This window comes from Eupeodes corollae, chromosome 2 (assembly GCF_945859685.1).
Source record: "Eupeodes corollae chromosome 2, idEupCoro1.1, whole genome shotgun sequence".
Taxonomy (NCBI): domain Eukaryota; kingdom Metazoa; phylum Arthropoda; class Insecta; order Diptera; family Syrphidae; genus Eupeodes; species Eupeodes corollae.
Window position 1 is genome coordinate 58,668,720 of NC_079148.1, and position 25,265 is coordinate 58,693,984.

Genomic DNA, 25,265 nt, shown 5'->3' on the forward strand with positions numbered 1-25,265 from the left:
TTAAAACTCACATGTGCTCGTGCTCCTAGCTTCTTCACATTTCAACTTCGCGTTGTCTTATGTTTTTCTGCAAAATAAAAAGTTCGACATAAATTTAATAAAAAATGAAAGTTAAAAAGCCAAAAAACGTTGAACAACACGATGTTGAAAAAGATAATAAAGAAGAAGATAAAACCGAAGTTGCCGAAAAGCCAGTTAAAATTGTTGATGGATCAATTTTTAAATATTTCAATGATTTAACAAACGACAGTGAACACGTTCGAATAAATGCTGGAACACAATTATTGCAACAATTATCTAAATCCCAGGATGACGATAAAGTATACTAAATATTATTATTACTTAAAAGTAACCCCAATTAAATAAATCATTTGTTTTGTTGTAAATTTCAGCGCAAAAAAGAGATTTCGTATTGTTTGAAACGACTTTGTCGTGGTGTTGGAGCGTCCACGTCTGCTTCTCGGGCAGGATTCTTTACAACACTAGTTGCATTTCTGCAAACTACAACCACCGATGATGTGAGCATAGAAGATGTCATTAAAACAGTGCAGAAGGAACTTAATGTTGGTACTTCAATATCGAACAAGGTATGTATACATAATATTTAAGGTTGGGAATGATCAGAAGGTCTCTTCTAAAATTCTTTGGCTGTACCACATTGCCTCTTCTGTTGAATTTTTCTTAGAGGTTTACAACACCGAAGAACTATGGATAAATAAACTATTTGCCAAAATATCTTTAACTTTTAAAACACCAGAGTTATGACTCAAATCAATTGCATTCTTTCTTCAATAATTTGATTTAGTTCATAGTTTTAGCCAAAGTGATTATTGAATAACTATACAAACTTGACCTTTCTAGGGTCTCTGAAATTATTGTTGATTAATTTAGAACTACTTACATATAATTAAAGAGAAAAACAAAAATTTGGAAATTTTGAAATCTTCTTTCAAGAAAAATTAAAGGTAGATTTAATTCGCTTTCCAAATAGAAGTCAATAAATATTCGTTCTAGTTAAAATTTAAATTGTTTATGGGTTACTTAGATTACAAAATTAATTTCCTAGGCATTAAAAAAAACACTTTCGGCTGTAAAGGGTTTCAAACCTTAATCACTAATTTTGTCCTCGACTTAAAAAAATAGAAAGGTTTTCAAAACACATTTTTGCTTTAAACAAAAAAAATTATAAATAAATAACCAATTATAAACAATGTTTTTTTTTTGAACAAAACAATTAAAGACTAGAAAAACAAACAAAGATCGTATTGAAGAAAGATGTTGGCTAATTAAAAACTATTTATTTGAGTCTTATTGTTTTACAAACAGGATATAATATATTTATTCTTCTAACAAAGAAAGATGTTGTATTAACAACGTTTGAAATCGGAATAAGAAAATTTGTGACAACTAATTTTCTCATAATATTAAATATTAAAAACGATTGCTTATGTTTTTCAATACCCGTTCTCAATCGTTTAAACCAAGTCTTAAACATAAATCTTCAAAACGTGTTGAATCAAGGGATTTTGTAAGAACGTCTGCAAGTTGATCCTTTGTTCCTATAGACTTCATTTCAATCAGTCCATTTTGAATGTGATCTCGAATAAAGTGGTGTTTTATATCTAAATGTTTAGACCGTTTGCTCCCTTATTGTCTTGTCTGTAAATTATTGCAGGTTCCATGTTAATTTGTTTAAGGTCTTGTAATATGCCTCGGATCCAAATGACTTCAGATGTAGCAGCACTAAGGGCCATATACTCTGCTTCACTTGAAAAAGTGGTAACAGTAGTTTGCTTTTTGCTAGACCATGACACAGTACATCCATAAACTTTAAACGTATATCCAGATACTAATTTTCTATCAATTACATCACTTCTCCAGTCAGCATCAGCATATCCAATCAAAGGATTAGGACTAGGTTCTTCGAAAACAATTTGTTTTTCTTTTTAGTCCCTTTTAAAAAATCTCACAATTCGTTTGAGAGCTTGCCAATGAATTTCTGATGGTATATGTTGGAAAACATATGTATATCCGGTCTAACGCACATCATAATATACATTAAGCTTTCAAACAATTCTCTGTAGGGCTTGTCAAGAGTAATTTCAGTTATGGTTTTAAGTTGTAGTCCTTTTTTCCATCGGGGTTCTAGTAGGATTACATTCTTCCATTCTAAACTTGCTTAAAACTTTTTCAATGCTGGATACTTGCGATAAATGTATTTCGTTTTCATGAACATCAATCTTAATTCCAAGAAAATATTTAAGATTACCGCAGTCTGACATCTTGAATGTCTTTTCCATACATACATATATACAGAAATTAAGATTGATTAGTTTATACCAACTCCACATAAAATCTGCGTGAATTAAGAAAATATCTACACGCAAAAACAAAATATTTGAAAAGATGCTACCCACGCTAAGAGGTTTGTTAGAACTTTTTCTGTTTGGTACTTTATCTAGAACCTTCTTTTCAAAAACAAATAGCCATTTCCAACCCTAAAGTTAATCAACTTTAATGGCTGAATCACAAACACGCTCTAGCTTCAGTTTCACCTGACGTTTACGAATTCAATGCATGCTATCCCAATCAAGATTCGACCTCACGTTTCATTTGACAATCGTAACGAAAAGAACGTAATGTGACTCCAAACGGAAGCTCTAGTTCAATTTTCTGAACATTTGTTTTGTCTGACAGCTCAAAAGCTGTAAAAAAATGGCATCAAACTAAATATTTGCTTTTTGGAAGGATGAAATAATCGAAATTTCATTCAAAACTAACTCGAAGCAGGCCCATCGTAACGCAGACGAAGCTGAAGCGTGTTTGTGATTCAGCCATACATTTTCATAACTTCCGAAAAAAATGAAGTTAAAGAGCAAACTTGGGAGTTGATGTAGAAATATTGATTTCTGTTTGTTTGTTTTGATAATATGTAAATAATACCAAAATTTTGTTGAAAGAGTTCCGAAATTAATTTTAATTTGCATTATAAAAGTGAAATAGTTGAATGTGTACTCGTCTGAAATCCGAAGATCAAAAAAACAACACACAATCTCCTCCTAAATATTTAAGTGGAATTTCATGAATTAAAATACTTATTATTTAAAACGAATGTAGCTTGAAACACTCATTATAAAACAACGTATCGAATATTTGTAGCGAGCGTTTTGGAAACTCAAGATGATGTAATACTAAGAAAAGTGAAAAAATAACTTATCCTTTGCCAAGGTTTTGACATTTGAAGTGAACGTAAAAAGTCGGAAAAGCGAGTGGTTCCCAAAATGTTAACTTTGAGTAGAAAAAAAATTATTTTAAACGAATTCTTGTACGGCGTCCGCCACCTTTAAATTCAATAACTACCAAAATTCTCGAGGGATCATTTTAACTCCGACTAATCAGGAACGTCTTGGGAGAAGTTGAACCGCATATTATATACAATCCTTCATATCCTTCAATCGATGAAATTAAACCCCTTGACCTTTTTCGATACAGTATTTTACCTTTATAAATACTTAACCTTGTCTTCAAAAGTATCCTAAGGATAGTTTTAAATTTAAAAGTAGTAGTTTAGATTTTCAACCACATAGTTAGGAAAAAAATAAGTGAATAGAAATACATTTCAATTTTAGGCAACGGCCTAGTAACTGATAAAGCTTCGGTTCCCATCGATCAACAAAACCGCATCAGTGAGCGTGGTAAGTAGACAGATGGAGGACCGTCTCGAAATCTACCGCGTACTGTTGTCATGTGTTCTTTCTGTCTGTTGTTCTTTCTCTTCTGTCCTTCTGATTCTTAGATTTTTTAGATTTAGAATTTATTTTATTCATAATTAATAAAATTAATATAACATTTTAATATAAAACAAAATCATTAGGCATGGCTATCTGCCGTCTGCCGAATTGACTATATAGAAACTTTTACAATATTATTTATTTTTTAAATTTGACTTTAAATTTTATAATTAGCGATTTTTAATTTATTTTTATTAACAATTATCACAAAATAATAAGAATAAAAAAGGTCTTTCATCAAAAAAGTCCTTGTAAGATTCTATTTCGATATCTTAAAGCAATTGTACAGAACTGATACAGTTTAGAAACATTCATTTGATTTAATTCGAATATGACTTCCTGAATGGTTAGAAAATCTTTTCCAATCTTCTCGTTTCTCTCAGAGTAGGACACTTTCCCAAGAAATGCACAACGTCTTCCCTCTCCATCCTGTTGCATATATTACAGATGACTGGAAGATCTGCTCTGTGCGGTATATAGTTCAGGTTTAGAATTTCAGCTCGTAGTCTGACCATCATAGATATTTCCCGACACTAAGCTCATCACGGAAGTAGTTTAATTGCTGCAAATTGTGGCAGTAGACCGTACGATGTAAGGAGTTTCAAGCTTCATCCATGTACTTGGTTCTAGCTGCTTCATCTACCTCGGAAATAATTTGGTACATGTCCTTTTTTAATTTTTAAAGGTCCTCGACATTACAAACCAAATTAATTCCATAATTTTCTGCCAATTCCTTAAGAGCTAATATTTTGGGTAAACGATAGTCTGCCAAATTTAAGCTTCTAATTATGTAATCCACTTGCAGTTTTAATGTTTTCACAAAAAGTGAAGAAGTTCCCGTTTCTAGCATTATGACATAGTTCCGTGTGTTGGGGTGGAATGCTCGTTTAATATAGAAGCGCAATAGCTTTTCCACAACTTCATAATATTTACTTCCCCAAGTTTGTGCAGCGTAAAGCATAATGGATTCTGCTACCGTTTCAAAAATTTTGTATTTGCTACTATGAGCCACACATTCGTTCGTGAAACATTTTTTCCATGTGAGGCTTATCGCCATTTTAGCTTTATTAAGTTTTTCACTAAAGTGTTTGTCCATACTTAAGTACTTCGTGAAGGTAACTCCTATGTACTTAAACTCTTTAACCACTTCAATCAATTCTCCATTGAATTTCTACTTTTCGTTTGCGCAATTTGTCCCTCCACGTTTTTTGAAGATCATCACTTTCTACTTCTCTAAATTGGCAATTAATCCCCAACGTTTGCAATATTCGTGTATCCGATTAATAATTAGTTGAAGTGATTCTGGAGTATATGCGAGCAGTACGTCTGCAAATAGCAGAGCTTTAATCAGCGTCCCCGCATAAACAATACCTCCGGGCAACTAGTCGATTAGATCCTCTATGAATATTGCAAATAAAAGCGGGCTTAGTGTGCAACCTTGCCTAACCCCTGATGCAAATTGGAACCAATCAGACTTTTCTTCACCATTCCACACAGCAGCTCGAGTGTCATCATATATGTTTTCAATTAGTCTGCCGAACTTCAAAAACATTCCTTTTTCGAACAGCTTATAGATTAGCGATTTACGATCCACAGTATCGAACGCAGCTTTGAAGTAAATAAAGAACACGTAGAGTTTTTTGTCTTGGTCTAAAAATGAATCTGCAATACTCCTCAGCACAAATATATGATCAACAGTTGAATACCCTTGTCTTGTAATTCTTTTAATTTTTTATTTTCTTTTATCCATGTTGACGAAATTTCTCGATAGTTTGCTGGATCCGATGCACATCCTTTCTTGTATATAGGAAAAATCAGTGCTTCCTTGAACTGAAGCGGTATCACGCCTGTTTAAAAAACATTATTGAACAAGAGAGCTAAACTTTCAAGAAGGCCGCTATTCGCATATATATAGAAATCAGCTGGTATTCAATCAGACCCTGGTGCTTTTCTATCTTTAAGGCCCTCAGCTGCCAGTTTCACCTCATCCGAAGTTATTCGTTGATCAAGGATTTGATTCTCGACTCCTGGAGCTGCATAATGAATGACAACCCGGTTCATAACTGGATTCAGAAGCATATTTGAAGTCCCGGGATAAAACATCAGAATTAAGGTTCGACCAATTGTGTATTGTACACCGTTATGTTTCCATGCCGATTGCCAAAATGCAGCGAAATTTCTGCAGCTCGCCAGTTTTTGGGCTTCCATTTCAAAATATTTTTTCTTTTTGTGTTTACATAGCTCTTTAAACAACTTGTTTGCTTCCATGTATTGTTTTATGTTGAAATTACTACTGTTGCGCTGGAAAATTCGGAAATGATTTCTGCCTTGTATTAAGGCACTCACTATCAAACCATGGTTCGACAAATAACTTAGTACCTTTTCTCTGCTGGTTTGAAATAGGATATGCTGTTTTAATCACATTTTCTAGTTGATCAAAGTTGGCTATTTCTTGATTTCTTAGCAAGTTTTCTAAGTTATCTCGATAATTGTTTCCTTTTGCCTCTGACCACGCTAGTTTAGGAAGTAACTTCATGTTCATCCTCGCTCATAATACTATCAAGTTGAAAGGACACAATTATTGGAAGGTGATCTGAATAAGGTAACTGTCCAATTTCAAAGTCTGTGACGTAAGACTTCCAATCTCCACTAATTAGACTGAAATCTATAACAGATGTTCGTTGCTGTCCCACAAAAGTAAAGTCTCCATTTTCGTCCATATTACTAGTTCAATTTCTGTCCTTCTGTCTTGTGTTGTTATCACCTTACATAGTCTAGTCGCTTAAGGTGCTGTGTTCTCTACTCTGTACATTTATATGCCGAGTAGTGTGTAATGTAATGTAAATTTCAATTTGCGTTTTTATCAAATCTTAAGTTTATCAACTTGAGAGTTTGCTTCAAGTTTAGCAATAGTAAAAGAAATCAAACGTTGGTCAATTTCATTCACTCGAAGTTGAACTTAACTTGAGGATTTTTATCTTTCTCAAATTTGACGCTCTCAACTTTTGATTTTAAACTTTCGAGTTGATCATTTTTAGAGTTTCTCAACTGTCCAAAACAGTAGAAGTTAATGGAGCAAACTTGGGATTATGTTTGATTTTTGATATTCAATCTTGTTTTTGCCTGTTTGCTCTTTACATCAATGTTTCGTGTTAACTTCATCTGGGGGGTTTGGCCAGCATTATCAGGCAGCGACGATGAAGAAAACTTTTATCTCGAAAAACAACAATACAAGATGCTTCAACGTGTTGATCTTACCAATTAGTATGACGCGACTTTATCTAACTTTTTCGTAATTCGAATAATTCGAAGTGGACGATAATGATAGTACTCGAATTAATAAAAGACTCGTTGCCATCTGATAAGAGGAAATACCGTACAATACGAAATAATTACATTGTAGCATTATTTTATTGTTATTTTGTGTTCTTATGAACTTTCGAATAAATGAGGAACTGCGTAACTCGGAAAGTAGAATTCAAAAAAAGGCAAAATAATCACTTTACATCAAATAAGTTCGGGAGCGATGTTTTTTTTGTCAAAGTGTAAGAGATGCTCACTCATAGCCGAGCGAATCAATTGAATATGAATTGTACCACCCCAATTACACCAGGAATTCGTCGTTTTTGTCAAAAATAGCGTTTGACCTTTTGTTTCTCTTCCTCATTCATTTCAAAATTCATCATCAGCGGGCACATGACTTTCGATTAAAGTCAAAACTTCGGCAAGTATTTTTGAAATGGTTTGCTATGCAAGTCCAGCGTGCTTGTCACCACCACCTCCTGTTGCCAAAAACTTCAATGCTGCTGATAATTTAATGATAATCGGAACAGCATTTTGTCTTCTGCGAGTAGTCATGTCGGATGATAAGTAAAAACATAAATCCGTCTTTAGAAAGACGATAATTCTTAACAAAACTAAAACAAAAGTATATATTTTATATTAATAATGTGTATAAATACTCTACCGTACATATACAGTTGTGTTCATAAAAATAGCAGTGCTGGTCAAATTTTATTAGATTGTCAATTATTTTAAGAACGGAAATTCTTACAATAAAAATTAAATTGACATGTTACTTGCATTTAACGGTCTTTCGTTTTCGTAAAAATAGCAGTGCTTTTGATTTTATAATTAAAAAGTGTTAAAAAATCAATTTTTTTATTACTAGCATATAAAAAATTAATAAATATTAGCTCAAAAATAAACGATCGGATGGTCAAGACACTGCACCGAAGAAATTCGAAAACTGCGTTTGGAGGGAAAAACCTACCAAAATATTTAAGACACCCTAGGCTGCTCAGCAAAAACGATCAGTAACGTCTTAAAATGGCTAAATAAATCGAAAACGCGAGGCCCAAAAAGCTTGACTACTGAAAAAAGTGACAGAAAAATTGTTCAGTTAGCAAAACAGAACCCTTTCATAGGCTCTAGGAAAAAAAGAAATGGACTTCAACTGTCAACTGCGTTGTCACAATACGAAGACGTCATTTAAGAGCGAAGCTACCGGCCCCAAGTCCACGCAAGGTAAAATTTTTGACGAAAAGGCATGTGGCAAAGATAATGGAGTTTGTTAAAGCGCAAAAGAGAAATAGACGAATGTTCTGTGAAGCGATGAAAGCAAAGTCGTCCTTTTTGGGTCCAAGGGTCGTCGAGAATATGTGAGAAGACCCTATAATGCAGCATTCTATCCACGGTACACTATAAAAACACTGAAGCATGGTGGAGGAAAGATTATGATATGAGCTTGCTTTTTAAATTACGGGGTCGGGCCTATTTATCTCATGGGGGGTATAAGGGATGCTATCGAGTATGTGAACATTCTCGAGGAGGTTATGTTACCCTATTCTGAGGAGGAAATGCCGTTGGTTGGGTATACCAACTAGACTATGACCCAAAGAATACGTCAAAAAAGTCAAAACCATGGTTTGCGCAGAAGTTATCCTTATGGAGAGACCCGCTCAATCAATGTTAAGAACGCAGTTCTTAAAGCAAACCCCAAGAATTCGAAAGAATTTTGGGAAGCAGTGGGTGATTCGTGGAACGCAATACCAATTGGGTGGTGTCAGGTTTTAGTGGATTTGATGCCATATAGATGCGAAGCATCATAAAAAATAATGGTTATGCAACAAAGAACTAATTGTAAGCTATCATTATTTGTCAAAGCTAACGTTAAAAAATCGATAATACTTATTTTCTGTTATTATAAATAAAATATTTTAGTTTGTTATTAGAAGTTTAATGGAATGTATTATAACGTTGATATTGAAGGTCTTTTTGTTTTATTTTGAGAGCACTGCTATTTTTATTAACAAAACTGTATGTATGTACAAACCTTTCTTCACTCAGCTCCATTGTGTTGGAATTATCTCTTATTCTTCTGCGTTTAATTTGCTAACCGTTCCTCATTTCTTTGCAAATTTAACCAAATTCCATAGGTGTCCATTTTTTTAATAATTAATCTTGTACACAAGTTTAATGTGTGTTTTTTTAACTGTCAAACAACTCGATACTCGTACGAAAGTACAAAATTGTTGGTATAACCGGCATCCGATTCTACTTTTATACGTAGTCGATATGAATCTAGAACCGGAAATGAGTTCGGAATAGAATCAAAAGTAGAATAGAGTTGCATAGAAGGGGGCTTCAGAATTTAAATAAATAAAAACCGTATTCAAAAACGTCAAATCAATAGTTAAGACTGGCTTTCTTAAAAATCCCAGGAAAATTTTTAAAACTAAAAGCCAGCCTTCTTTCGAATTTAAACTTCTAAAGTGAGAGTTATATAGTTAAATAGTAAAAAAAGACAATTTTCAATAATTTCCTCCAAGTTGAACAATTGTGAACAAAATCGCAATAAGTTGCATCTGAATACGTGTCTTAAATGATATTGCAAGCTAGCAATTCGGTTCGGAGTTCCTGCTTATGATTTCTAAAGAGACCAAAAAAATAGCGAAATTGTATTCCATCTTTTAAGTGCTTATCTAAGATTTTTGCTTGAAGAATTCTACCTAGATCATGGTGATCTAAGAGACCGTAAAGAGCTTGGTCCGGAGCTCCTTATTATTTTAACGGCAGGGTAGGTATCTAAATCCAAGTCGTCTTACTACACGCCAGTCATTGGCCATAGTCCTTCGTCCTAGATTGCTAAAAAATGAGTTGATACCCGAGATGCCAAAAAAAACTATTAATGTAAATGATTTCAGTATACAAATGCTTGCCAACTTCATCCGGTTTGATACTTGTGAATTGAATCTGTCGACTGATTTGTGTAAACAGTATGTAACAGTTCTTCACCTTCTCTGTACACGCCATACTCTAGCAACGCAAGAATTACCTAGGATTTTCTTCTTTAACGATCTAAATCACATCAGCATAATCAGCCTCTCACATTTCGTAAGGGACTCAAACTAGTTCCATTGAGCTTAGGAGGAAGCCTCAAGATTCATGTGGTATCACAATGGGCCATAAACTGGCCTAAGTGTGTCCGTTTCCATCATGGACAGCCACTTTAACCTAACCTAACCTATGTATGTAAATATCAAGATTATTTATACAATTTCTAGGTTGTTGTGAATCTATTAAACCAAAACACCAAAATAGTCAAGTTTTGGAAACAAATGGCTCGTTCGTTTATAGTTGAATTAAATTCTGCCGTCTTATGATGATTGAAACTATGTTTGCAATTCGTGAAATGGAATAAGCCGCACCAAAAAGGTAGCAGTGCAATTAATTTATTGATTATGTTTCAATCAAAAATATTCGATGTTAATTTAATTTCATTCCACATTACTTTTCTTATAACTTTTCGTTTGTATACTTAAACCTTTTTGTCTTCTTTGATTTTCACCTAAAAAAAAAAACAGAAACAAAGAAAATCCGCAACTACTTGCTGCACATTCAATGTTAACCTTGATTATGCAAACATAAATATTACTAGACCTTGATTATACACCACTATCCTTCTAAGTAAACTTTTTTTTCGTGAACTTCAAAGACTTTCAATAACTATGTAAATTTCGTCCTCAAAATCAAAGTGTAGTAAAATTCGATTTTGTAACAACTTAAATGTCACGGCAAAAAATGTTTATAGACTTTTTATTTAATATTATTTCTTTATGCATATTTTGGAAGCTAGAAAAGTGTCAATTTTCGTAAAATAATGAACATAGTATCTAAAATTTGGAAAATGTATTGAATTTACTGTTTTATTTTATTAGTATTGAAGAAAATTTGCCACATTTTTTGATTCGCTTTGTAAAAATGTTATCAAGTTTTTTCTTATCAATCAAGTGTCGATATGATGCTTCTAACCACGTCCGCAAATAGTTTGAATATTAAAATTTGCAATTTTTATTTAACGTTTTTAAGACTGTGGTACCTAAAAATGTTAAGATCCTTGGAACGGTCGACTATTATTAATACACTTTATTTACCATTACTCACCCAATGTTTCTAGAATGCGATAAAAACCCTAAATTGCAAAAGAAAACAAGCTTTTTATTAATAGTTAATATTTATTTATTAATCGAGTGAATGTGATTTCAACAAAAAAAAAAATCAAACTCGCTTAAGCGTAGGCAAATTAGGAAATAATAACACTTAAACTTATTATTAAAATATAAAATATTATAAGTTCATATGTGATACCTTGAAAATGTGTTCTGCAAATGAGTTACTATTTAAAAGGATCCTTTTTTCACAAATTATATAAATACACGTACAATTTTTGATAAAATCTGTTTGATAACTATTCAATTATGGAACTTCCTTCGTGTCAGGTTTTCTATGCATCAAAAACCTTTTGAAGAACTTGTTTTTTTTTTTAATAATTGAATATTTTGTTTTCCTCTATTTGAGTGCATTGTGTTATATCGATTCACACTTTATTCATAGCAAAGAAGAATGACACAAGGTTTGGATTTTGGTGCTTTGTACTTTGATTGACGATGATTTGATGAATATTTTGTATCTTCCTTTTTTTTACTGTGTTGGTTGTTGAATTCCATCGAAAATGTGCAGTCGTATTTTGAACTATCTTCCTAATGACGTACATGGGTGTTTTGGAGATTTTTGTCTACTATCTAAATGGAATGAAATAAACGGTCAGTTGATGTTGATCTTCTCCAACAATAGCAGCATCTATGTCGGTGATAGCAACTGCAGGTACAGCAGGAATGGCTGCAGTACTTGTATTTGTGGTAGCAAATGTGGATGTCATGTATGCAGTTGTAATGGCTAGAGCAAGATGTTAGAACGCAGTGATGTGGCATTTTCTTTAAAATACAAAGAATTTAAATGATATCTCCAAAAACTTTACTTTATTAACTTACATTTTCTTTATCTTGGTTTGGTTTTGGTTCTAAGAATTTAGTTTGAAAATTTGTTGCTTTATCCTGACCACACTTTACTTGATTAAGGGTAAGCAGTTCAGCTCTTCAATGATTCACGCACCTTCGACAACTGAAATAAAAATGTGACACAGTTAGATTTTGTCGGGGAAGGAAAAAACAAAAGTCCTATTTCCACACATATCTCTTAGTGTGTCAGCGTTGAATTGAGCTTTTTGGGAAATAACAATCTTCCTAGCAGCTTCGTCGTAGTCGTCGAGGAAACCCATGAAAATATCGATATAACTTATTGAAACTTGATCTATTTTTGCTATCAACTGAGTAGTTTTATAAACATGCTAAATCGATAGGAATGTTGTTGAATAAACAAACAAACAGTAAACTCTTTCCGTGTCTGCTTTGCTTGCATATTCAAGTAAAAGACCTCTTGTGATAAACACGAGATTCCTATTCGAAAACAGGTAGGGTGGGCGGTAAGACCATACATAAGTGACGTGAAAGATGGGACAAACTAGCTTGTTTTCTTTTTTTTTGGGGGATGGTAGTTTTGATTTTCATGAATAAATATACATAAATACAAATTGGCGAACATAAAAATGAAAATGAAAAAAAGAAAATAAGTATGTTAATGTGGAAGTGATTAGAAAGTTAGGATTAGTTTATGTTTGAGGTCAATGCCATTTATGTGGAGGTATTCACTCGTACCAGTCTCAACTCAATACTTGTAGTGTGTTATTGGAAGACTAAAGGAGGTTTGTTTAGTTTATATTTTTTTGTCTAGGTCGTCAAGGAGAAGGTAGTATGGAGTTATGAAAGTGGTCAGGATTAATAAATTGTTTATTCAAACAAACTTGACGACATTCTTACGATGGAACTTATTGAGGGTCTTCAACAAGGCTTATTGATTTTATTGAAATTTTTATACTCAATGTCTTTGTTTCTTTTATTACTGTTTTTAAGCAATCAAAAATTATTAATGTTGCGTTTTTATAGATAAATAAGCTTAAAAAAAAATCTTTCTTATCACATTAATCTACGCATCGATTATAAAGGAATTGTACTACGTGACATGGCACACTTCTTAGCTCAAGTTTAAAATTCTGTGGCAATACTTAAGTTACAAATGGAGCTATGTTATTCCTTTCTGTCATTTGTAGTACGAATTTTCTCCGATGGGTCCTGCGATAAGACAGAATAAGTAACGAAAGATTGTTTTTTTTTCGTAGTAGATGTTTTTTGAAGGGGTCAACAATATTCCTCGCTTAAATAAGTATACATGTAACACGAGGCAAACCAGAAATGCACATCATTTTACACTTAAGGTTGAAATGCACTGTGCTTATGATAAAGAAAGACAACTCTTCTAAGTGTAAATTTATTTGTTTTTCAGCTTTGATAACTTAAACTGTCATTAATAAATTTAACTGTCCAACTGTTCAAGATCAGTTTTTATTTAAAAAAAATAATACAAAATTATATAACTTAGTGAGCCCAGCATGTAAATATCTTTATGCTTCATACATGAGCAGGGTTGTTAAAGAAGGGACCTACAATTTGTTGTCAAAATTAAACAGCTCCGAGCAAAGGCCTCTTGAAAAGCTGAATTGAAAATAATAGCAATGGAAAACTTCGTTAACTTTATGAAGAAAAAGAACTGATTTGGTTCTTCGTAAAACTTGTTAAATCAATGAGCTTATAAATTATAGAAACAATTGATTTCAATCCATGGCAAATTAATATTGGGAGACATGTCCTTTATTTTATAACAGCTGTACAGAATGAAAGCTAACAAATTTAAAATTGACATGGGCTCTGAATAGTTTCAAACCTTATAAATCTCCAGGTCTAGATCAAATCGTACGAGCTGAGCTACAACTTACCATTTATATAACTTTGTCCATCATTGAGATGATCTTCAAAAGTTGTATAAATCTGGTCTATATACCTCAGCGATGGAGAGATGTAAAGGGAGTTTTCATTCCCAAGGGCAAATGCTCACATGTCAACCCTAAAGACCTAAGACCTATTAGCCTATCATCATTCATTCTTAAAACTCTGGAACGATTGATCGATATCCATATACGTAATAGCATTGATAAGAGACTATCAAATTCTCAGCATGCTTACTGCAAAAGGAAATCGGTAGAAACAGCCTTGTATACACTCTTGTAAGAACTATCGAATACTCCCTAGGGCAAAAGGAATATACTATTGTGGCCTTCCTGGATAGTGAGGGCGCTTTCAACAACGTTGACACATCCGCTACCACTACTGCTATGACGACCTTAAACGTCGAATAATCAATCTTTGAGTTGATTAATCTAATGCTAAAAAGCTGGATCATCAACTCTAAGTTGGGGGATTTTTGCACAAAAAGGTCTGTCAGTAGAGGCACTCCGCAAGGTGGTGTTTTGTCCCCTCTCCTGTGGAACATAGTGGTTAACGAACTACTAATATCCCTTGAGAGGGAAGGCTACAGAGTGGTTGCATATGCCGATGATGTTGCTATCGCCGTCACAGGGGAACATCCTAATACACTGAGAGACCTCCTCCAAAACGCACTCAATATGTTCACAAGATGGGCTGATTTATTATTTCATTAATCCTCAAAAAAAGTACTCAATAAAAGGTGTACCCAATTTGTAAAAAACTTCCAGGTATCCATTCCATCCAGAGATGAATGGAAAGACAAAAACTCCTGGATGACAAAAGCATTCATTTTTATACAGATGGATCCAAGCCAATTGAGTGAGTTGGTAGTGGTGTGTACTCAGGAAAGCGTAATCTAAGCATCTCATTCCGCCTCCCTAATCATTGTAGCGTCTTCCAAGCGTAAATTTTAGCGATCAAAGAGGTTCTCTCCTGGCTAAGAGAAAACGTGATATCAACTTCTGATATCCACATCTTATCTGACAGTCAGGCTGCTATTAAATCTCTTGACGGTGTCTTAACCAAATCTCAAACGGCCATTGATTGTCGATTGTCTTTTATGGAGATGGCGCAGCAATTTAACATTCACCTATGTTGGGTGCCGGGCACAGAGACATCACGGAAATTGTAGAGCCGATGAACTCGCTAAAAACGGAACCGTCATGCCTATTTCACCTGAAAGGGAGAAGATAGGTATACTGATAGCTACATGTAAACTTCTGCTAAAAGAAACAGCTTTTGCGATATCAAACTCTAGGTGGCACAATTTACCAACATGCGCAGCCACAAAACTCATATGGCCTTCACTGGACCTTAAGCGCTCTAAAGACTTGTTATCTCAAAGCAGGCTTACGGGACACTGTCTTATAGGCAGACACGCAATACGACTTGGTGTAGCCTCAAATGACTTCTGCAGGAGCTGTATGGACGAAGAAGAAGAGGAAACAATCTCTCACCTTCTCTGTACTTGCCCTGCTCTTTCACTAAGACGCAAACTTCATCTGGGAGACTACTCTTTTGATAATCCCAGTGAACTAGCTAAAAAGGATATCAAATATCTTCGTCGCTTTATAAAAAGCTCAAAATGGTTCGACTAGTAAAAAGTATGGGCCTTTCTTTTGGCCTAAGTGTGTGGATTCTAAATTCGCAGCCACGTTAACCTAATCTAACCTATTGGGGGAGGGTTACGCTTCTGTGTGAGTAGACATCATTGAGTTTTCGAAGCAATAAACCTTACACGGTTATTGAATCCCCATTGAACAATGCTGTCAAGATCAGAATTTAATGAGCTTATCATACGCTTTCGTTGGTAGTCCACACCCGAAGAACAAAGATGAGAATCTAAAAAGGAATATGAAAAGCGGAAACAATGTAGTGGGTTAGAAGTTTCAGACAAAAGATCATGAATATGAGGAAGAGAGTTGAAGACAAAACGGAGCCCTGGGGCATACTAGCGTTTATATTGTGGATATCAGATTTGAACCCGTCCAATACTACTTGAATTGAACGGTCCGAAAGGTAATTTCTAACCCAACAAAGAAGAGATTCATCAATACCAAAAGCACGCATTTTCGATAAGAGAGCTTGATGCCAAACTCTATCAAATGTTTGTTTTACTTTAATCATAGTTTTGTCTCCTCTTCTAAACAAGTAACGAATTCCACCTTTCTCATTCTCAATTATATTTTTAATAATAATATTTTTCCCTAGAGACATTAGTTAAAGAATTAACTCAAAATCAAAAAAAAAGGCTGTTTCATACAAAACCCAATCAGGCTTGCCCTCTTCTATCAAAACGTAAGGTGACGTCTCATTAAGTCTGCTGACGTTTTTCTTAACTATCAATCAATCACGATGTGTTCGTTTTGACGAAAACTTGGCTTAATTCAATCTTTTTACATTCCTCCAAAAAGTTTAGGGTCTTGGCATTAGACTATGTATATTTTCTTGATAAAAACTCAACTCACTTGTTTTAAAATCAAGCTCAGAAATCAGTTATATTGATAACTTTGATAGTTACCCTCCTTTAGACATTATTTCATAAGTCAGTAATTACTTTGATTGCCTATATAATTTTGACTTTAGAAGAGCTTATTTAAAATTTTTGTCTGAGGATTTAACCTATTCTAGAATTACTGATCCTCACGTTTTCTAATATTAACGAAGCAGGTTCAAACTTTTATGAAATCCCTACAAATTGCTTAGTAAAAAATCTATCCTTAAAGAAATCAAGAAATTAAACTTAAGGAAAAAATCTGATGGGATACTAGTTGATTTCACTTACAATAACCTTCTTTAGATAAAACTGTCGGTATCTGTAACGCTTTTGGGTCAAATTATGGAGAGTCATGTGTTATAAGCCTTAAAGTAGTTGATGAAGAGAGTACGGTCCTTGATCTTCTTTTCGTATTGAATGATGACTGCTCAGCCGGCCCCGATAATATCTAAAAAGTGGAGATAAGTATACTTTAGTAGAACACCTTGCTTCCATATTCAAAATTTCCCAGTGTATGGAAGAAGTAATTTATTAAACCAATAACCAAGAAAGGTAATAAGGCAAACATAACAAACTACAGGTAAATTAACTTTTTGTACTCCTAAACTTTTTAAACAATAGCAATTCGTGAGAAAAAGATGAGACGCTAAATATATTCTCAAAATGTTAAAACGCTTTAGAAACACCGCCTTTTCTTAACCTGTTGGCCAACTTTACCGCGCAATTATTTTAATGAAACTTAAATCCCTTGCGTTTTCACTCTTTTTGTTAGCTTGTATCAAATCTTACCTTAAATATAGAGCCAACCAGGTACAATTTAAGAATTGGTACAATAATTGAATCGTTTTTCAAGCATTTTGCTGCTGAATGTGGTATTTTCCAAAGAGGCCATCTTGGCCGTATACCGTTCATCCTGTCTATTAACCTTTAAGTGTGATGTTTGCGAGCTTATGATATAAACATTGTCTGTTCCAACTAATAATTTAAACATCTTCTTTGATGTGTTCTTTGCTTAGTTTTACAAAACGCTGAGAAAAAGAATTTTATAATCCCTAAGGTTTGGGCCCCTGTATTCTTAATATTTCGCCAAAAATTAAAAAAAAAATTGTTTTCATTTACAGGAAGATGCAGATGCGTTTGTTGGAAAGATCCTTGTTTGTGGAGCAGTTCTCCGTTCAGGACGACTTAGTCAAGCCAACGCTGAATATCTGGAACAAATAACAAATATTCTTGTTCAAGCTTCCAGACACCGCACATACCACTGCTCCCTGGCATATGTCTTCCTTATAGAGATGATAGAAAAGGTAAATTTCAAATTGGAACATGCGGAATGCGCTGTATATAAATAAATTAAAATTATTTTTATTTCAGCTCACCGTCGAACAATTCGAGCAATCTGTTTGGCCTCTTTTACAAATAGAACTCATCAAACCATGGCCAAAGCAAACAGTGCAAACCGTACACTGTCTAATTGTGGCTCATCTAAAATTTCCCTCTGTCGTGGACAAACAATTCTTCAAGATGCACCTCGGTGGTGCGAAATTGATCAATTCAGATAGTGAACCCCATTTGTTGCGACTTTTCGTAGGCAATACGAATTCAGATATTCTGACACACCCGGCTTTGGAAGCTTTTGGTGCCTATATAGCTACTAGCAGTAAACTAGTTGAATTCATTGAAAATCAATTCGATCCATTCTTAGAAACGCCAAACAGGCTGAAGGAGATAATTTCACTGAAATTCCTTACAGACATTCTGGCTCATTTGGATAACGAAAAAACACCGGTTTCGCGTCTTCTGAGTCCGAACTTTGTAAAAATGATCGTTGCTAGCTTAAAAAATACCAAGTCAAAGAAAGACGAGACATTCAAAGCTTTCTACGCTGAATTCTTTGAAAACCTATCAGCTTGCTGCTTAAAGGCTACTGATGCAGAGCGTGTTGAAGTTGTCCACAAGCTTATCCTTCATCCGGGAACATTTAATATTGAAAAATTTACAACGAATCGTATTGTCCACCAGATCATAGGATTCATGGGTGAAAGCGGAATCCAAGCTATATTCAAGACCTACAAAGATATATTCCTTGATCGGTTGCCCAAAAACGTTGAGAACAAATCAGAAACATGGCTTAATTTCGAAAGGCAAAATGCAGCATACATGTTGCAGCATCTGCTGTCCCACAAGTCGGTGCAGAAATCCTTCACCTGGCGTCAGGAACAACTCAAATTCTTCATGGCCATTGGTCTATTTAACGTCAATAATTCGGGGGAGATTTGTCCTCGCAGTGAGGCAGGTCAGCTGCAAAAAGACTTCGGAGTTCACATGAAAAACATTTTCTACACAAGCTTGCAGTCGAAAGTGCCAGCCTTGAAAGATGAGAAGGCAGTTCTTTTGACTTTGGTGGATACCTGCAATGAGTATTTGCAAAAAAAGAAGGCTACAAACTTCTTCCGCCAGAAAATCAATGAAAACGTCCTCAAAGCTTGGAACGAAATGTATGCTGAGGTGAAGAATTCGAAGAAAGTCCATGGCAACGAAAAAAAATTGCAACTGGTGTTCCATATACTCCTGCTGCACATGGGCCTCCAGCTGTTCCGGGAGCCAGAAATGGCTGAAACGGCAATCTTGGACTTGGAGAAGTGCATGGCTAGGACCAAGGGAAAGAAGAAGTCCAGCGAAGATTCAGAACCCGAGTGGATCGAGGTGGTTATTGATTTGTTTTTGCATTTGCTGTCGCAGAACGCCAGCGCCCTTAGAAACATTGTAAATACGGTTTTCCCTCAATTGTGTGACAGTTTGAATTTGACAGCAGTGCATCAGATTCTGGCCATGCTGGACATGAAGGACGGACAGAATCCATTGAGTGGTAAGAACGATGAAGATGATGAGGATGGTGAAGAGGAGGAGGACGACGACGACGAAGAGGGACAGAAGGAAAACGGAAATAAAGATGATGAGGATTCTGAAGACGACGAAGAGAACAATAGTGCATCAGAAGATGACGAAGATGAAGAAGTCGATGACGACGAAGATGATGAAGAGGAAGTCACAGCGTCAGATAAGCTTCGGAATGCCATTTCTCTAGCCCTGGGCTCCGCAATACCCAAAGACGACGATCAAGATTCCATCGACTTAAATGACATGACTGAAGAAGAAGGTAAAAAGCTAGACGAGGCTCTAGCTGCGGCCTTTGGAGCGATGAAGAAAGCCGGTGGGGATAGCCAGAACAAAAAATCCAAGAACCACCGAGTGCAAACCACCACAGTTATGCACTTCCGCATTCGAGTCCTGGACCTTCTGGAAATATACACACAACACGAACCCAGTCTTCTCATAACCATTGAAATAATGTTAGCCCTCTTCAATATGCTAGAATTCTGCACCGATGAAGAACTCAAGCCCTTGCAGATCAAAGTCGAGAAGACACTCAACAAACTAACCCTCCTCCGACAATTTAGCTCTGTTCAGGATGTGACAGAAGCAAACCTCGTTGATTTCATTCGGTTGATCATCGAAAAGAAGGCCCGCTCCATTGCGTTCGATGTCCACAATCGATTGAAGAACAAGTGTTGCATGTTCCTAATTGCCAATGCGAAACTGATGAGTGAAGGAGGTACAAACGAACAGGTTCTCGCCTTGCTTGTCGATTATCTGGAAGACTTCATTAAAACACGCAATCCTGCTGTAAACGTTACTCTGTTAAGTGATATTTTCAAACTTCCCTGGCAAGGCGTTTGGCCTCTTGCCAGCACTTTGACCGAAAAGGGTATGGAAATGTCCGTACGGACTTTCAGGAGAATACAAGTCGTAGAATCGCTTAGTTTGGTCTACAAAAACCACAAACTAATCAGCGAAAATTCTAAACTCGCCAAGAAGCACCTCAAGAAAATTGAAACAATCCTATGCCAGCATTTGGAAGCAATTTCCAAGGCATCTAGTATATCACAAAAAGAATTCAACACTCTAATGGATTTGTTCTTCTTCGCCAAACGCTGTCATAGCAAATACACAATCGAAAACAGCTCGCTTAGTTCTTGTAAAGATTGTGTTCAAGAGATAAGAAGTAGAGTGCAGTTGGACTTGGCTCAAAGTTACAACAGATTTTGTACTGCCTACGAAGTCAAACCATTGAAGAATCCCGCAACAGTCCAAAACGGACTAACAAATGGCGATGTAAGCGAAGAGGAGGAAGAAGAAGACAATAGCAAAGTTGATGTTACAACAAGCAAAAAAGATAAAAATAAAAAGAGGAAAAATTCAGATTCAGCAGCGGAATCTTTCAAAAAAGGCAAAAAGTTGAAGAAAGAAGAACGAATGAAAGCGTTTTCTGAAGGTCTAAATGGAGGTTTCAATTTTGACAGTGCGACGCCGGAGGATGTTGTGATAACAGACGACATTTTACCGAATCATGATGATAGTAGTTCTGCGCAGGAGGACGAGGAGGAAGATTCAGATTAGGCAATGCATTAAGGTTTTATTTTTTTTTGTAATAATTATTAAATTAAATTACATTTAATAAAGAAAAAAAAAAACATGTAAATACATAAGAGTTTTTATTTTTGAAGTTGATGTGGGCCAAAAAGGTAACGTGAAGGTTTTATATGCTTATATTCCTCAGAAGGTTTTGTTTTTCCTATCGAAGGATTAGGAATGAAGGAAACTTAATTTGATGCTTGTTTTTCGACATTCGAAAATTCCTGTAATTCCATTTTTCTTAAAACGTATGCATCTAGGAGTGTTTTTGAAGCAATTATTCTACTTGTTATCAACGCAAAATTCCAGTATTAGAAAAAAGTTTCTTAAGTCAAAAGTATCCCGCTTTTTTTAAACTTGAAATTTGAATTTTTAACAACTTGCAAAATGTACGTCGAAAAAAAGATTTTATACTGGAAAATAACAGAAACGATTTTTTTGGTAAGAAATTATTTAACGATTAAAATGGGTTAAAATATTTTAATTCTACTAATCCTTTCTGCATTTAATTTTGATAAAGAATTTGCATCTTCATACCACTTAAGTAACTTATTTGTCGAATGTCTTTTAAGTTTTATTTATATTTATTTTGTCCTTTTTACCCCACGATGAGCCTAAAAACAAGAAATGAAACTCCTGGTCTTTCTTTTATTAATTCAATCAAAAAGTCTCTTTGGTTAAGATAAAAGAACTATGGTATAGCCATTAAATTTACTCTATTTTACTGAAAGTATTCCTTAGCCAGTAGTACCCGTGGCATGATGGTTAGTGCGTTGGTCTGTCATGCAGTCATGCCAGAGGTCTTGGGTTCGTTCCCTGCCTATGCCATCTAAAGTCTTTTCACGGGGACTGCCTCTTGCGAGTAATTGACAAGTTCTCCAAGAGTAAATCTTCTCATGAAAAATTGCTTTCTCAAATTAGCCGTTCGGATTCGGCATATAAACTATAGGTCCCCTCCATTCCTGACAACTTTACTCGCATACAGGAATGGTTGAGAGTTGTAAGTCACTAGGCCCTAGTTCTCAACGCACTGTTGCGTCACCCAATTTATTTATTTTATTCCTTAACCAGCTTTAAGGAGTTCTTTGTCATATAGTAAAGAGTTTGGACGTATTCCAAAGCACTAATGTTGCTTTTATACAAACTCTGAAAAACAGTCTCATATATACCAGAGTACTTTGGCATAAGGAAAAACACCGTTGGCGTTGATTTTCTGGACATAAGACAATATTCCAGTACGTACGTTGTGTGTATTTATTTGTTTTTGATATTTTGCTTGGAGGAATCTTCTTGGACTCGACTTCAAAAAGGTCCATTCAATAAATTCAAATCTTTATCTTGCAAAGTAGCATTTTAAATGTATACTTCTGTATTTTCTTCTTTGAATCTTAATTGATATGATTTTGCAGCAATTTTAAGCCCAAAGGTATTTCTTCTTTTGCACTTTTGTAATCCCATTTGCATCATAAGTTCAAACCAGAAACTTATAGTAAACTTTATGCTAATTTTTTGAACTCAATCAACTGATTTTCAAAATGGATTTTAAGAAGTGTTATGAGGTAGGACGTATTTATTTTTAGTTTTGTTTAGATATAATTTTACAATTTAAAGGTTTGTTCCAATGAAATCAGTCATAATCATTTTTATTTTTAAGAACATTTTTGTGAAATTGATTTAAAATCATCATAAAACATTATACAAAAATTAGAAATGGACAGATGACTTAAATTTTAAAATATTCATCAGATAAAAGCGCGTCAGAGAACGAATGACAAATATGAGCACTGTATTTTTGCAGCAAAAAAATACGTTTTCTATAAATTTAAAAAAATGGAAGAAAAGCCTATCGATTAATATATTCCCTGTGACATTCAGATTTATTGCATAGAGTAATCTTATAAAATGTTTACTTGCTTTGGTGGCTAACAATATTTATGTAACGCTTCAAAAAAAATCAAAATTAAATATAAATCAAGAAAAGTGGAAAAGAGATATGGAAGTGGTCAGGTACATATCTGATATTTTATCAATTTCTTTTGGAGTTCCCCAAGGTTCGGTACTTAGTCCTTCTCTTTTCTCAGTATACGATACTACTGTTTTAAAAATATTTAACTATTGCCAAGAAAACCCCTCTGCTGATAATTTGCTGTAACTGAAAAGTTTTTCAAACTGTATTGATTGATGATTATGTTCAAAAAATCAACTATAACATTGTGGTCTCTCAAATATGGTTTAAAAACGAAATCTCTCGTCAAAGCTAAAAGATTATATGGACTGAGATAATTTTCTATTTTTTTGTTTTATAATTAGCAAACACTAAAAGCCAAAGACACAGTATGAGCATTAGGAAAAGAGGAAAGGGTTGGATAGGAGGTGTCGGTGTACATTGGTTTTAAATTTCTGAACATTGCAATGACAGTGAAAGATAGAGCGTTGCAAGGCGTTCCACATTCGCGCAGTACGGCTAAAAAAAGAATCTCTGTACTTCATAGTAGGGCCGAAGTTGGGCTCAAGGGTAAACTGATGGGCATTCCTAGAAGCGCGGGTATTACGGCTAAATTGTTTAAGGGAAGGAATGCAACTTTCTATTTCACTAGAGCATAGTACGTTAAAATAACGGAAAAAGGGTGAGGCAAGAAACCTTGCGTCGATGTTTGAGTGATGTAAACGAGTTGATGATGTAAATGTCACCAATCATTTTAAAAGCTCTTTTTTGAATACTGTCCAAGAGGCTTAAATAAGTTACTGGAGCACCAGCCCAGAGATGAGAGTTATATTCAAGTTTTGGACGTATATAGGTTTTGTAGATTGTAGCCAGATCAGACGGAAAGAAACATTTTTGGCAATATCGCGTATGTGATCGCTCCAGAAAAGGTGGTTGATGATGCACATTCCGAGGATGTCAAGATTTTCCATTTCGTTGATGCAAGTGCCACTCATAGATAGTGGCAAAGACGGTTTATCTCGCTTTAACGATGCAAGACAGAATTTCGTTTTCGAAACATTAAATTCCACAGGATTTTTTATTCCCCATTGTACAATGCTGTGTAGGTCGGAATTTAATGAGCTAATCATATTTTGCCGTTCCAGTTCCACATCCGAAGAGGAGGGTTGTGAGTCTGAAAATGTATATGAAAAGCTAAGAGTACTATCGTCAGCGAAAAAAAAGTCGAGCTAAGTAGCTCGAATATCTACGAGTATGTAGAAGCAATCATCATCATCATCAATAGAACTTTAAGCTGGAATAACTTGGTTAAGAAAGCTGTTGGCAAATCATGTGGGGCTCTTTGGCCTACAAAGCATCTTCACTCCATTGGAAACTAGGATAATTCTGGCTAAAATCCTTGTGGTACCAATCTTGACCTATAGTTGTGAAATCTTCTTCAAGATCGAAAGCGTTAACCAAAGAAAGCTTGATGTTGTTTTTAATAACATAGCAAGTACATTTTTGGACTTAAAAAATATGATCACATTTCATTAGTATCCAAAAGCATTTGTGATGTCTTTTAATAATCTTCTGAGACTCTTTATATCCTATCTTGTTTTTTTTTTTTAAATATTAAGCCTTCTACCTTTAAAAATATAATCTAGTTAGTATCCAAACAATAATTAAGGAACTTATTGCAAAATGCAGATAATTTTAAACAATTCAAGAAAAATTCCTTTGAACATTATGCCATGTCATGATTTGAATCTGGTTTAGACTCCGTTGATCGCTGTTGTTCTCGCTGCGTCTCTGTTAATTACCTTATAACCTTTTATTTTTTATTGTTCTATTTTTATGATCAAATTTAAATTTTCTTTAATTTTAAAAATTATATTTTTTTGTTAACCTTTGTTACAAAAAGTTGCTAATCTAAAAAATTAAACTCATCATAAGCAAGTTCTCTTAAAGAAAAGGAAAATTAAACATCCCCTTACACTTCTGTATTAAATTTCATTATTCATTTTTTATATTTTATATTTACTTGAGAAAAATGGTGTAACACTTTGAAGATCTTAAAAAGGTGGTTTAAAAGTTTGAATAATGTACCTATGCAATGTTTTATACATTGTTTTCTTTCCTTTGATACAACAATTGATTGGTCGTAATCATAAATGGGTCTATTTTTCCGTACGAACAATCCTAAGCAACATAACATTTGTATGTTTCTCAGCGTCTTGTCCAAATTTTTTTGGTTTTAGCTACATATTGCAGTTGAAATTGAATTTTTGGCGCAGATG

The 25,265-nt window shown here is 34.5% G+C and overlaps 1 protein-coding gene and 1 long non-coding RNA gene across 3 annotated transcripts in view; one reads left to right on the forward strand and one right to left on the reverse strand.

The window, feature by feature from the left end:
- Positions 1 to 21,115, forward strand: LOC129948116 (myb-binding protein 1A). The gene is made up of 4 exons (XM_056058965.1): positions 1 to 320; positions 393 to 587; positions 17,690 to 17,872; positions 17,940 to 21,115. The coding sequence occupies exons 1-4, from the start codon at positions 105 to 107 to the stop codon at positions 21,024 to 21,026; spliced, it is 3,681 nt and encodes a 1,226-aa protein (XP_055914940.1). The 5' UTR covers positions 1 to 104; the 3' UTR covers positions 21,027 to 21,115.
- Positions 11,313 to 25,265, reverse strand: part of LOC129948119 (uncharacterized) — a 17,926-nt gene continuing 3,973 nt past the window's right edge. Inside the window, exons 1-3 of one of the 2 annotated variants that reach the window (XR_008781833.1) lie at positions 12,323 to 12,341; positions 12,125 to 12,254; positions 11,313 to 12,067 (exon numbers count right to left, since the gene is read on the reverse strand). This is a non-coding gene — a long non-coding RNA (uncharacterized LOC129948119). Of the gene's footprint in view, positions 12,068 to 12,124; positions 12,255 to 12,322; positions 12,342 to 25,265 lie in introns of those variants that run through there. The other variant, XR_008781832.1, reaches the window with a different exon arrangement.